Here is a 13,573-nt window from a genome sequence, read left to right as displayed (position 1 = left end):
GCACGAAACCATCGTGTCACCAAAATGGTTGAAAAATGATCAAAAAAGTAAAATGTATGGATGTGGATATTCCATTCGGACCAAAAAAAATTACACCGGTCAACAGATATTGTTCAAAAACTAATCAGCACGTCTCCTAGTAGTCCCAAATCATCCTGCAAAGTCAGAATTTGAATTGAGTTTTTGGAAGAAGATTTATCGAGTTAACAAATTTTGGCAACACGCCACAGGACACAGGACACAGGTCACAGGTCACAGGACACAGGACACATCACACACAGCGACGCACATTAATATGCACCAAAATCATCTCCAATCGTGTTTTCTACATTAAATATGCATAGAAAACATGTTTTTGGATGACTTTAATTTTCTGGCCTAATACAATACCTTTCCTACACTAGGTGTGCAGAAAAGTAAAAACGTAAAAATGTTCAGAGCTCGAATAAACTAAGATAATACAAAAATGTTTGAAAAACTTGACGAAGGAAGAATTAAATTTTTCAATATAAAAGATTTAACTCTTAGCAAATGGAGCCTTAATGAATGTTATTTAGTCACTGTCTTTATTCTTTGAAATTCAGCGCGAAACATATTCACACTCAGTTTGAAAATTCAGCGATTATAACTTATAATTTATAAGTCACATTCTGTGTGTACAGTGTACACCAATGTCGGAATATGATGGCGTTTTATTTTCAACCAAAAGTATGTTTTAGCGTAGATGGCGCTGATTTAAATGGACATTTGTATGTATAGAAGGTGGCGCCGCCCTACTCAATTAAACACTGAACTACAGCGTTTCCAATCGTTGGTGTACACTGTCATCGTCTCTTGTACCGAACGTCACACTTTGTCTTTTGCGGATCAAACTCTCTGATTTTCATCTTTAGGCATTAAAATAAAGCATTTATAGTAAAATAATTCAATTGTCTTGCAAAATCATCATTAACCCAGAGATAATAAAGTTCTTGGTACATTTTGAAAGCAGAAAGTTTTTTGTTTATAATTTACGTCTATTTGTAGTCACATTTCAACGGTATACAGCTTATTTGTGTAATGTACATGATATGTAAGTTTTGCAATTTACAAGCGGGTATAAAATGTGTTGTGAATTACTACTGAAATATGATATCAAAAGTGTTGACTGTAATGAAAGATATATTTTCAGAGCGCTGCAATAAAATACGTCTCGTTAGGTCGAGTGTATGAACGAGAAGGTTTTTATTAAACTAAAAGTGCATTGTCCAAGGTCATTGTCCAGCCGTCAGTTAATTGTCATATGCAATTAATGAGTGCGTTTACAGAAATCCTTCGAATACCATATTACAAAATATTACCATATTTTCAACAAAATGCACACTCCATGAGATAAACAACTTTTAGATAATAGTGAGTAGTTAATTGGACATATCACATTCATTTTGTGTCGTTTGTTATTTTTTTTATTTACTTAATTGCAATATTCCCAGTTGCCGTAATTGATTTTCGAATGAAATGGTGATATTGATATTTACGAACGTTGTATTTAGTTACAGTATGTTTCATTATAGAGAGAGGTTGATTTTTTATAATAAAACTCAAGAGTTTTACAAAATTATTTTATATACATTCTATTTAGTATCTAAGCTACGGCGCCACAAATTAATATTTAATCCATTCTCCTGCCTTTTCGATCACACAGGCACATCTATTCGGCATACTTTTGCTCAAATTTTCAGCATATTCGCTTTGAAAACCTTTCCACTGGCGCTGAATGAATGAACTGAGCTGCTTCAAATTGCGGTATGTTTTACCACGAAGCCATGCCTTAATAATAGCCCAAAAATTTTCGTTCGGATTGCAATCGGGTGACTGTGGCGGCCAGTCCATTTGTTTAATGTCATTTTCCTCTTTCCAAGCATTGCATAGACGACTTTTGTGTTTTGGATCGTTGTCTTCTAATAGAAGCCAATTCGAATTGTGGTTGCCATAGAACTTCTTAGCGATGGGTAACGGTGTCGATGAATAATGTTGGTTCATCCTCACGGCGCTTGGAATCCCCGTGAATATGGTCAACTTTCCAAAACCAGCTTCACAAAAGCAACCATAAGCATGCACCTTTTTCGGATACTTTACCGTGCGAACGACCATTCTCTTTTGGGCTCTAGACTAGGCATGGGTAGTGCTATTCACCAGCCAAAAGAATGACTCGTCAGTGTATATAACTTCGCTCCAATCTCTTCTTGAATTTTGCTTTGCCCCGTCAGTGCCTTTTTCTTCTGGTTTTCTGTCAAAAGCGGTTTCTTCAATTTACTGCGATAACGAACACCGGCAACATCTAATCTTCTCCTGATAGTAGAGCGCGAGACCTCTATTTTAAGACGGCGTAGCCGTTCAACACCTTGGCTCAACAACATACCTAAATTTTTATCGAACAACTTGACTCTCCGTTTATCTTCCTGTTGCGAGGAGGCTCAGTTTGGCTTCAGATTGGGCTGGTCGTTCACTTTTTTTTCATGCTTATACTGCTGGATTCACTTTATTACGAACCCTTTTGACTTTTTAATGTATTTAGCAGTCGATGTGATCGACATTCTTTGTCCTTTTGGATGCAAATGCAGAAAAACGGCTTCAAACCGTGAATGAAAATGTTCGGAAATAATGTTTTCGTTGCACAATAAACACTGTACTGATTTGAGAGCTGTCATTGTTAATTGGCGTAGTAGCTTAGAGTCTCATATGGCAACACCAAAAACATTTTTAGGATATTTGAAATTTGTGGTAGTTAAATCAACCTCTCTCTATAATGAAACATACTGTAGTTTACATGCAAAAGTTATTGAGAATATCTCTATTCTATGAAATCTTCTTAACAAATATATTGAGAAATGCTATAAGGACAGCTATTTATTACTTTTCCGCACACACCTAGTGTGTAAGGTAAAGTATTGGAATCGGTCGAAAAATTAACACCCTCAAAAAACATGTTTTCTGGGTGTTTTAGGAGCCAGGGAACACGAATCTAGCGTTTTTTCGATGTCCGAATGTATGTGCGTGGTACCCTGTACGCAAAAATTTGTTAACACGATAACTTTCAAACAAGAAAAGTAATTCAAAATCTGACTTCACAGGATGATTGGGGATGCCGAGGAATAGAAACCATTAGATTTTGAGCAACTTTGGTTGACAGAGTGAAGTGTCATGTCTGGTGTGATGCCCATGGCCATCCATGGGAAAAATCAGACATTAGGCTCGAGCTATGCATATAGCGGCTGCTATTTTATAGGTGCTATTCATAGGCGCTATTTAATTCGTGTGCTGTGTGTAACACCGAGTAGGAATATCATAGCCTACTATTCTTTTGTACATTTGAATGTGAGTACGAGAGAGATGTAGAAAATAACGCACAATATGCATAAATGCATTAAAACGAGATAAATAGCGCCTATGAATAGCAGCTATGAAATAGCAGCCGCTATATCCATAGCTCAAACCTAATGTCTGGGAAAAATTCAATTTTTCTTCCAAAAGTGATATTTAATGTATTCTTGAACACTCAAAAATATGTATTGGGAGGTTTTTGGGTACGAGAAAACCGAATATGACGTTAGTTTTGCGATACAAATAACTTTCGACACACTTTTCATACAAAAATGTCAAAAAAAATTGAAATTATGTATGGAAGCCATGCCTGTATGATATCGTAATGAGCTGAAACTTTGCACAGGTTATTTTTATCACACAAAAATGCCATTCCGAGAGTTTGAAGACATTTCAACGCATATTAGGGGTACCTCCCGAACAACATTTTGGATTTTTCGCTCAAAAACGGAATTTTGTTTGGGAAGTACCCTTAATATGCATTAAATTTCTTCAAACTTTCAGAATCTTAACTTTTTGTGAAAAAAATAACCTCTGCAAATTTTCACATGATTATTTGTATCGTAAAACTAATGTCAGATTCAGTTTTCTCGTGAATTCTTTGAGTGAAAGATTTTTAATAAATGCATGTTGTGGATTACAGTGCGGAAAAGTTCATCTTACGGATGTAAGACATTTTATTTCTTTAGTTCTGGCCAAATACACCTTTGTCGCCGAATAGGTATGTATTATTCTTTGCATTTTATTCGCTAATACAATGTTACGATCACATTATAAAATTCTTAACAAAATGTCAAAAAATATGAAACATAAAAAATTTATCAAGCCGTGTAATCTATAGTTTTGCGTTTTGCGATATCGTAATAAATTTTTATTAGGATGATAATTATTATACATCCTAATACTTATTATGTTTTATCATAATATTTATTAGGATTGATCTTAATAAATACCGTGTTCACTTGATAGCATATTGTTATTCAGCCAAAAACAATTTTCAACAGATGGCGCTACTTCAGACAAGTGAAGTGTCCACGGTATTTATTAAGATGAATCCTAATAAATATTATGATAAAACATAATAAGTATTAGGATGTAATCCTAATAACATTATTATGATTTTATCATGATAAGTTAATAAAATCATAATAACGTTATTAGGTTCCGATCCTAATAACGATATTGGTGGGAATGCTTATTATTATTAACTTATCATAATAATTTTTTATTACGTGCAAAACTATAGTGTAATCAATTTGAATAAGATGTTTTACGTTTAAATGACGGATACTTTGGTTTGAATGAGTTACTGCTTGTATTGCTCAGATAGGTGGCTTCTTCGTAGGTTGGTGGCGGGTCTTTAAATAAATGTTTGATTTGTCAAAATCTAAGCTTTTAAAATCGAGCTAATTGTATACCATAATTTGGAGCATCCGATAAATTCTCCGGAAATGATGGAGCACTTGGCGTTAAGGCAGTATTCTCAAAAAGAGGTGGAGCACTCGACAGTATTGCACTGTCAGAAAAAGATGAAGCACTTGGTATCGGATCATCTCTTAACGGATATGATCCAATTATGATCGGAATTTTAATTTGATGTGTTTTGTAGCTTATTGCCGAAATCTTTAAAAAAGTGATTTAAAAAAAGGACATTAAAGTGGAGTTGAAAAGATTTTAAAAATGAAAATTATATTTTAATCCTTCTTACGCAAAGCATGTATTGATCTTTTATAACGGCGTCACAATGAAGGTCTGTCGGTGGTACAGCTGGCACTGGAATATTTAAGAAAACAGTTCCTTCTGCCAATATTTCTGATGCATTCACGTCTGCCCTCCCTAAAGTGAAGGATTCACTGAAACGACTCTTGTTCGGTAATATTGAACTGGTGGATGTCATGCTGTAGTTGATTTCCTGGAGAAAACAAAAGTTATGTTCAAATAATAGCTCGAAAAGTTCCTGGCAGTGGCTTTTAGCAGCACTGATCCCAGAACAGATCCGAACAGGCACTCGCAGACAGTGAAGTTTATCATCGGGATGAGCTTGGAAACGATCACGTCGAGTCTTTTGTAACAAGAGTGATAGAGACATATGAATGAATAAAAATTGGTGATGAGCTCGATCAGATAAGATATTTCATTTTTTTAATGTCTGAAAATGCTAATTTGGATCGATTTTGATTACAAAATGCCATTGATCCCGGGATCAGCCATCGTAAACGGAACTCTCAAAATCCAAATTCATTCAAAAACTGAATATATTCTCACTTTGAAAAGTTCAGCTGTAAATTCGTGTATAACATGATCGGCTGATTTGTACACATTGATTTGAATGTTAATATTCTGCCCGGGAACATATCCGCCGACTGGAATATGAACAGCGAATTTCATATATTCCGAAACACAACACAACAGGGACTTATACATCGAAAATTCTTCATACAGTTTATAGATTGGTTCCTATGCAAAAAAGACACGTGTGCCAAACATAAACTTGCAAGTTTATTTTGAATTTGTTAAAAATAGAATGAATATATATTACTCGCAAATGTGGCATTGTATTAAGATCAATGTGCCGTATAACAGTGAATGGTTCTGCGAAATCGTAAGAATTTGTTGGCATTTTGAGTGTAAAAGTCGCCGTATATCTTTTATACCCAATAATTCCTTCGCCTGAAAAAAGAAAACTTTGAATTTCAAACAGTTTCCGCCTGGAAATCTCACACGGATCTTACATGATGTTGGTAGATCAGATGAAAAACTACAAACAAATTCATACGTATAGGTTCCGGGTGTAAGTATGGTTTCGCCTGTATTTTAAAACGAAGAACAATCAACGGCATTCGAATAGAAAAAAAAAATGTAATTATACCGCCAATAAAAATCTCTCTGTAATTCAAATAGACCCAATCGCTTTTGTAATTTCTGCGCCTTTTTGTGGTTTTCGCACACGCAACACCTGATATTTCAATAAAAACACTACGAACAGTTATCGGCTCTGGTAATGTCAATCGCACTGTACCGATAGCAACAGTGCCAGTGTACACAACTTTCTCCGGATTGTTCTCGAATTCGATGAAACATGTTGGTCCATTTGTTGGTGTAGACATTTTTTTCGATTTATTGTTAAACTCAATCAATTCTCATCACTTTAAACGTGATTTTCTTTTTTTAAACTTCTTATCTTTTATTCACGTTGGAAAACAAAAAATTACGTCTTTTGTAAGAATATTCTTTTTATAAATAAAGTCACAATGTTCACCGGTAAAATGAATAAAATATACTGTCGACGATAACATAGCTTGGAAGCTTTTCAAGCAATTTTATATTTTACGTTTATTTGTAGCATGTACCGTTCGTTTTCCGTTTCATATACGCAAGAATTAGCTGAGATGGTTGCGTATCCGAATTTGAGCGCTGCGCAATCAGCGATTGACGCTAAAGACAAGCACAGAGTTCATGTAGTTTATTTATGGACTTACGCCGTGTCGTAGTCAAACATATGTTTCTATTATTGCATCGATTGAACCCGAAAACTTTTGCTTTGGCCTTGATACTCTGCTCATAAGGCACAAGTTCAAATGGCATCAATCACAAATTAACTGCCAAATAACTTTTTTGCAGAGAGTACTCGTTTCTGTAAAAACATTTTTTACACACCAAGAATTTTGGTTATAGTTTGTCACCAAGTATGTAAGGCTATAAAGAAAGACACATTTTTAAATGCAAAAAGCACTGGTATTGCCAACAATTGGTCACAGTGAGAAAACATAAAATTTCCCAGACAAGACATTTTTTTTACTTTAAAAACAAAAAATTGGCAGAACCTTTTGTTAGAATTTCCTTTTATTTTTCTAGTTTCGAACAAAATGCAAAGTGCTTTTAATCAATTTGAATACGAAGTTTTACGTTTGAATGATGGATACTTTGGCTTGAACGAGCCATCGTTCAAATAGTTGGCTTCTTCATATGTTGGTGGAGGTTCTATAAATAAAAATTTATGTAATTATTTATGTAATGGAATCGAATTAAATCGAAGTAAATGTTATATACCATCACTTGGAGCATCCGATAAATTCTCCGGAAATGATGGAGCACTTGGTGATACGGAAGCGCTGTCATCAAGGGCTAGTCCATTTGATTGCATAGAATTGCTAGGAAGAGGTGATGGTGCGTCTTGCAAAGGATATGACCCAATTATGATCGGAATTTTAAATTTTTGTAAATCCAGGCTGTGAGAACCTCCATTAGCCGATACCTTTTCATTCACAAATAAAGTTAAATACTTCGTACAGCCCAAGCACCACAATTTAGATAAAAAATAATTCTTACTTGAAGTATGTATTGATCTTTTATAACGACGTCAGGATGTAGATCTGTTGGTGGCACAGCTGGTACACGAATATTTAAGTGCACGGTTCCTTCTTGCGATATTTCTGATGCATCTACTTTATCAGTTCCCAATAAAAAAGATTCGTTGACATGTATCGTATCCGGAAACATAACAAATAAACCAGTTTCTGTCATTTTGTAGTCGATTATCTGAAAAAAAAAACGCGAACGAAAGCTTTTTATGTATAAATAAGACTTCAGTTTTGAAAATTTGAATTGAATCATGCCATTGACATTTGGTAAATGTTTGTGTTTCACTGATTCTCACTTTGAAAAGTTCTGCCACGAATTCACGGATCGTTTGATTTTCGGATTTGGTTACTTTTATTTTAATATTTATATTTTGCCCTGGAACATAACCGCCTACTGGAATTTCAATGCTGTATTGCACAAATGCATAACTGCAGCAAAAAAGCATATGACACAACGAATAATCTTCATATTGTTGATAGATCGGTTGCTGAATGAAATGAAAATACGATAGAGAAGTTAGAAAGTTATTTTAAAATTCGTTAAAAATAGACTAGATTACTCGTAGATGTGGCATTGTGTTTAAGTCAATTGGACGTATCACAGTGAATGGTACTACAAAATTATATGAATCTATTGGCAATTTAAGTGTGAATGTTGTCGTATATCTTTTATAGCCAATGTTTCCTTCGCCTGAAAAATGTAATCATTGAATTTCAAAGTGGTTGCATTTTTGAAATCTCACACGGATCTTACATGATGTTGGTAGATTAGATGGAAATCTACAAGGAAATTCATAAATATGTGTTCCGGATGTAAGTATCGTTCCCCCTGTATTTCAAAATGCGAATAAAAAGAACGATCAAATCAAAATCAAAGAATTTCCAAATGAAATGATGAAAAACTCAATTACTAGTGTTAATGAAGATCATTCTTTCATTCAAATAAACCTGGTTGCATTCAAACTTTGCCTGACGTCTGCGTCTGCCACTGTATTGTTTCTTTTTAGCATATCCTACTCCCGATATCAAAATATAAACACCATCGACAATTATTTTCTCTGGTAATATTAATTGTACCACACAAGTGGCAACGCTATCGGCGTACACAACGTTCTCGGGATTGTTCTTGAATTCAATTAAACATGTTGGTGTGGTCATTTTTGTTTGAAAAAAAATTGAAATATTTTTATTCACGATTTTATTCTGAAAATGAAAAACTATAATGAAATTCCAATCAAAATAAAACTTTTTTCACTTTGGAAACCAAAAATATTACAATATCAATCTATTTTTCTCGGACAAGTTCACCGCTAAAACGACTAGAACATACTGGTGATCGACAAATAGCTTAGGCGCTGTTGAAGTTATTATATATTTTGCGTTTATGTGTGCCGTTGGTTTTCCGTTTCATATTCGTAAGAATTAGGTGATACAGTGACACGCGCCAATGCTAAACACGTGCTGGTTTTTTTTTTATTTCTGAACTTCGTACCCAGCCTTAAGTTTTTATTCAGTCCGCATAGAACGGATAAAAAAATGTGTCAAATTATAAGCTTTTAAAATTTTCACATATCAGATAATATAGTTTTGTCAAGATCAATCTGTGCTATACACTATACATCCTATTATTTACACTCTGTCACTCAAAAGTGTGATATTTCAAACAATATTTACCACTTAATTTATAGAACACACAAAAGAAAAGAATTTCTCAATAACCGAGCTCTTCAAGAGCCCATGATTGTTAGTAATTTAATTTGGAATGTCAATGGATACGGTGTTGATAAGATTTCTTTGAAACGGAACGACAGTATGATCGGTTTTCCATTGTCGAAGTGACCAGTACAACCGAAGAGTTGAATAATAAACAAATTCAATCACACTAAGCATTGATACGCCCAGAAATAATCCAAGTAATCCACCACAATTTGCTAAGAAATTGCTTATTGTGTACATTTCAGATCGTTTGGTTGTGATCACTTCATGATCGCGAAAGTAAATCTCAACATTTGATGGCTGGGTTCTGGAATAAAATGGATGAATTTTCATCTCTCGATTGCAAGAAGTAAAGAATTGTTATTACTGCTTTACCCAAATTTTTTGTGAAATTGAAATCGGATCGAAAATTGTGATTCCATCTAGTTCGGATGTATATTCGAATGTCCGCACATGTGAAAGTCGAAACTTGGAACTAGGTTTAAATAATTTTACCAAAAATGTACTTAATTGTACCGCAATTTATTTTTAATTGTACCTTACTCGTTTGGCTAATATTTGAGGTTCAAATTTCGGGGCACTTCAATTTGCCGGTCAACTAGCCAAAATAAAACTCAAAGATATTTTTTGAATTTTTATGGCTGATAATAATTGTACCTAAAATGTACCTTCAAAATAACATCATCATAAAGTCATTACTTCGATGGTGTTCTTCTGCAGAGCATGTCCTCCAAAATTCACGGGGGGTTTCCCGAAAAAATGGCAAAAATGAAAATCAACGATATTTTTTAAATTTTTATTGCTGATAATAATTGTACCAAAAATGAACTTAATTGTACCGCAATTTATTTTTAATTGTACCTCACTCGTTTGGATAATATTTGGAGCCCACATTTCGGGCTAACTCAATATTGTGATAGAATGACGAAAAAAAAAACTCAAAGATATTTTTTTAATTTTTATGGCTGATAATAATTGTACCTAAAATGTACCTTTCTCCCTGAAAGTTTCAAGACCATCGGATAGAAAATATGTATAACTCCCACACAAAAGTTCCAATATCTGGAGTAAAATAATTTTTCAAAAAAGTGTGAATTTTGTAAAAATGAAATTTTTTAGTTATAGTCGGAATTTCTTGAAATTTGATATGCCTTATTTTTTCCGATAAAAAATAACTTCCTGAAATTTTCAAGACGATCGGATAAAAAATAAGTATTGCTCCCATACAAAAATTCCAATATTTGGAGTACCATTTTTTTTTTTCGAAAAATGTGTGAATATTTTAGCAAGGTACAATTAGATTGAGTGAGGTACCATTCGATCTAAGCATGGTACAATTATATTTTTGGTACAGTTATTTGGAGTAAGTCACTAGTTTGGAATGTTACATGACCGGAATATACATACCCGAAATTGGAGAAGCCTTCTCGGTGAAACTCATTGTTACTGGATTATCACGCCATTTCGACCATGTATTTTGAATTGATAAACCACACAACAACACCGATAAACTGAAGGCACATATCCAAAAAAATCTATTCAAAATTAGAAAAAAAACTTACAAAAATTAGAGAAAAAACGCAGTTTTGTGTAAACACAATACTCAGAAATCATTGGCTAACATTATCGTATCTGGGAAAGCAGTGCATTTAAAATGCAGAGACTACTCTGTAATTAATCCATCATGCTATATGAAAATATCAGACATTTTCAGCAGATACATGAAGTGAAACTATCGGATATTTTCATATAGAGTGATGAATTAATTACAGAGTAGTCTCTGTTAAAAAGAAGTTCTTAGCAGCAACTGTTGGATGCGACAAAGAAATACTAGAGTCCAATTGGCGAGTTAATTTTAATTTTGTATGGAGAAGGAATAAAGGCGAAACTGTATTCTTCTCTTATAAAACTTTCAGAATCATTTTTATGGAAACAAATTTAGAGAAAAGAATGAATATGCTTCCCATGTGACTTCTTCAATGCGATTGTACGTCCAGCGCCCAGCAACCTATTGTTAAATGCAGTACTTCCCCCGAAAACCTAATCAAAATTCTGAATATTTGATTTGAATCTTAGCATTATTTTGTATTTAACAAAAATTAAATTAATTGTAAAATTTCACAATGCTCATCGACATGAGGGCAACGAACAAAAACGGCAAGGGTAATTCACCAAATATGTGTTTATTCACAGGAGGAATTTCGCAATACTTTAAATATAATTAATAATTATATTTATCGTGTTTTATAAAACTTACTATTAAACAAATAGATTCTAGTCAATTGAAACACAATGACGGCGACACTCGTCAAACATTTAGATTAATACTAAATCTCGAATCAATAAAATCATTTCAAATTTGAACGAAACATTTTGTTCGGCTGGTTTTAATCTGATGGAAACTCATAATGACGAAAATAGCATGTTTTTCTTAATATGAAAATCGAATAAAAACTGTAGACTGGACTACTTCATTCAAATTTATTTGATTTATTCAACAATGTCTTTTTCATTATTTTCATTCAATTTTTGAAAATTCGGTTGATTAGCGATTTATTTTAAGAATATTTCGATTTGTATATTGTTGTGTTTAAGTTGAAGGAATTGTGTATGAATATAAGTAATGGCTACTCTGTCATTTTAATCTTATAGAAAAAGATATCAAAAGGGTTGTGAAAAATCTGTTGTAATTTAAATGCTTTCGGATAAAAATTCGGTTACTTCATTTGACGATGAACGATTTTCGTACGTTTCTTCGCATCATCTCGCACAAAAAAACGTGCGTCACATTCTTCACATGGAAATGGTCTTTCCCCTTTTGGTGACTTCGCATGTGCCGCTTTAATTTCTGTGAAGATTGCTTTGTTTCTTCACACAAGTAGCACTGATGGAGGCGACGATTGCAGTGTTTTTCGTGTTTCTTCTTGTTTTCTTCTTGGGAAAATGGGCGATACATCGGTCCTCATGCAATTGTTTTTCATTTTCTTGAACGAATCGTTGACCATATTTGATGCAGGCAAAAGGCAGTTGTTTTATATGAGTCCGTAAATGCTTCTTTAGATCATAATTTCTTGCAAATGCTTTGGAACAAATATGGCATGCGAATGGCATAACGCCACTATGGATTCGTATGTGTCGCTTTAGTTGTGACACTTTCCAAATGGCAGTTCCACATAAGTAGCATGCGTACTGGTGAGCTTTGCAGTCATTTTCGTGGTTGATCTTTTCAGCTTCTTTTGTAAATCCACGACGACACTTTGAACAACTGAACGGACATTTTGGAACATGGATTTTCTTGTGTCTATTCAAATTGCTTTGGTCTGCAAAAGCCAAGGCACATATTTCACATTCAAAGGGCTTCTCGCCAGTGTGGGTTCGAATATGTATTGTGATATGTGATTTATACGATGAAGCATAATCACAAAAATGACACTTATGTTTCTTCGGTCCCTTTGCTGCTGGTTGTTTTGAAGATCTGCCTTTTCGTGCTTTCTTCTTTTCACGCAGACGTCGTTTGCGATCAATGTTTGAGTTTTTCTTTGGAGCGTTTTGATTTTCACCAATTGGGCCGTTGCTTTCATTTCCATTCATGTTTCCAGCTTCCTTTGCCGAGTCGCAATCTTTCTTCGAGCATTCACCTTCACACTTGATCTCTATTTTAATATCCACGAGCTCATTGTCACTCTCGCTTTCTGATTTGATATTGACAATCGATGGTGCGACTGGTGACGGTGGTGGCGAGTATTGAATCAATTCAGCACCATCTTTTGGCTCCTCCTTGATCTCTTGCTTCACTTTGACTTGTGATTCTCGTCGACCATGCTTACATTTGCACTTGTTTTTGGTCTTTCTGCTAGAAGCACCTTTTGCTTGATATGGAGTCATCGTGGATCTTGTGAAATTATACAATAAAATAAAATGTCTTACATCCGTAAGATGAACTTTTCCGCACTGTGATCCACGACATCAAAGAAAACTAAATCTGACATTAGTTTTAGATAAAAATAATTTTTGAAGCACTTTTCTTACAAAGACTACTAAAGATGGGAATTTTTGTATCGGAGCCATGCCTATATGATACGTAGGTTGCTCCATAATTTTTTTTAAAATGGTACTTATAGTGTTGCCCGATG

General features: G+C 34.2%; 3 protein-coding genes across 3 annotated transcripts; all 3 read right to left on the bottom strand.

Annotated features, from left to right (window-relative positions):
- Positions 1-4,554: 4,554 nt before the first annotated feature.
- LOC116346272 lies at positions 4,555-6,544 on the bottom strand. Its single transcript, XM_031776215.1, has 7 exons — positions 6,233-6,544; positions 6,096-6,170; positions 5,903-6,033; positions 5,629-5,820; positions 5,072-5,275; positions 4,782-4,986; positions 4,555-4,721 (listed from the first exon to the last, which is right to left on the bottom strand). The coding sequence occupies exons 1-7, from the start codon at positions 6,468-6,470 to the stop codon at positions 4,615-4,617; spliced, it is 1,152 nt and encodes a 383-aa protein (XP_031632075.1). The 5' UTR covers positions 6,471-6,544; the 3' UTR covers positions 4,555-4,614.
- Positions 6,545-7,221: 677 nt separating this feature from the next.
- On the bottom strand, positions 7,222-9,028 carry LOC116346270 (arrestin domain-containing protein 5-like). The gene is made up of 8 exons (XM_031776213.1): positions 9,001-9,028; positions 8,636-8,927; positions 8,479-8,553; positions 8,285-8,415; positions 8,021-8,212; positions 7,693-7,902; positions 7,414-7,618; positions 7,222-7,344 (listed from the first exon to the last, which is right to left on the bottom strand). The coding sequence occupies exons 2-8, from the start codon at positions 8,880-8,882 to the stop codon at positions 7,247-7,249; spliced, it is 1,158 nt and encodes a 385-aa protein (XP_031632073.1). The 5' UTR covers positions 8,883-8,927; positions 9,001-9,028; the 3' UTR covers positions 7,222-7,246.
- A 1,796-nt stretch (positions 9,029-10,824) lies between these two features.
- Positions 10,825-13,325, bottom strand: LOC116346256 (zinc finger protein 740-like). Its single transcript, XM_031776196.1, has 2 exons — positions 12,631-13,325; positions 10,825-10,975 (listed from the first exon to the last, which is right to left on the bottom strand). The coding sequence occupies exons 1-2, from the start codon at positions 13,323-13,325 to the stop codon at positions 10,825-10,827; spliced, it is 846 nt and encodes a 281-aa protein (XP_031632056.1).
- Between the last annotated feature and the right edge of the window lie 248 nt (positions 13,326-13,573).

The sequence above is a fragment of the Contarinia nasturtii genome, unplaced genomic scaffold, assembly GCF_009176525.2.
Source record: "Contarinia nasturtii isolate CC-2019 unplaced genomic scaffold, AAFC_CNas_1.1 Cnas_scaffold_1489, whole genome shotgun sequence".
Classification (NCBI taxonomy): Eukaryota; Metazoa; Arthropoda; class Insecta; order Diptera; family Cecidomyiidae; genus Contarinia; species Contarinia nasturtii.
This window is presented reverse-complemented; position numbering and strand designations above follow the sequence as displayed.

Excerpts from the sequence above, each read along its gene's own strand:
- LOC116346270 (XM_031776213.1), bottom strand. The coding sequence starts at position 8,882 with ATGACCACACCAACATGTTTAATTGAATTCAAGAACAATCCCGAGAAC. Across the intron at positions 8,554-8,635 it reads AATGATCTTCATTAACACTA|GGGGAACGATACTTACATCC; the intron begins GTAATTGAGTTT and ends TTTGAAATACAG. Across the intron at positions 8,213-8,284 it reads ACACAATGCCACATCTACGA|CAACCGATCTATCAACAATA; the intron begins GTAATCTAGTCT and ends CATTTCATTCAG.
- LOC116346272 (XM_031776215.1), bottom strand. The coding sequence starts at position 6,470 with ATGTCTACACCAACAAATGGACCAACATGTTTCATCGAATTCGAGAAC. Across the intron at positions 6,034-6,095 it reads ATCTGATCTACCAACATCAT|GCGAAGGAATTATTGGGTAT; the intron begins GTAAGATCCGTG and ends TTCTTTTTTCAG. Across the intron at positions 4,987-5,071 it reads AAGATCAATACATGCTTTGC|ATTTCGGCAATAAGCTACAA; the intron begins GTAAGAAGGATT and ends ACTTTTTTAAAG.
- LOC116346256 (XM_031776196.1), bottom strand. The coding sequence starts at position 13,325 with ATGACTCCATATCAAGCAAAAGGTGCTTCTAGCAGAAAGACCAAAAAC. Across the intron at positions 10,976-12,630 it reads AATGACTGCAAAGCTCACCA|ATTTTTTTGGATATGTGCCT; the intron begins GTACGCATGCTA and ends AATTTTGAATAG.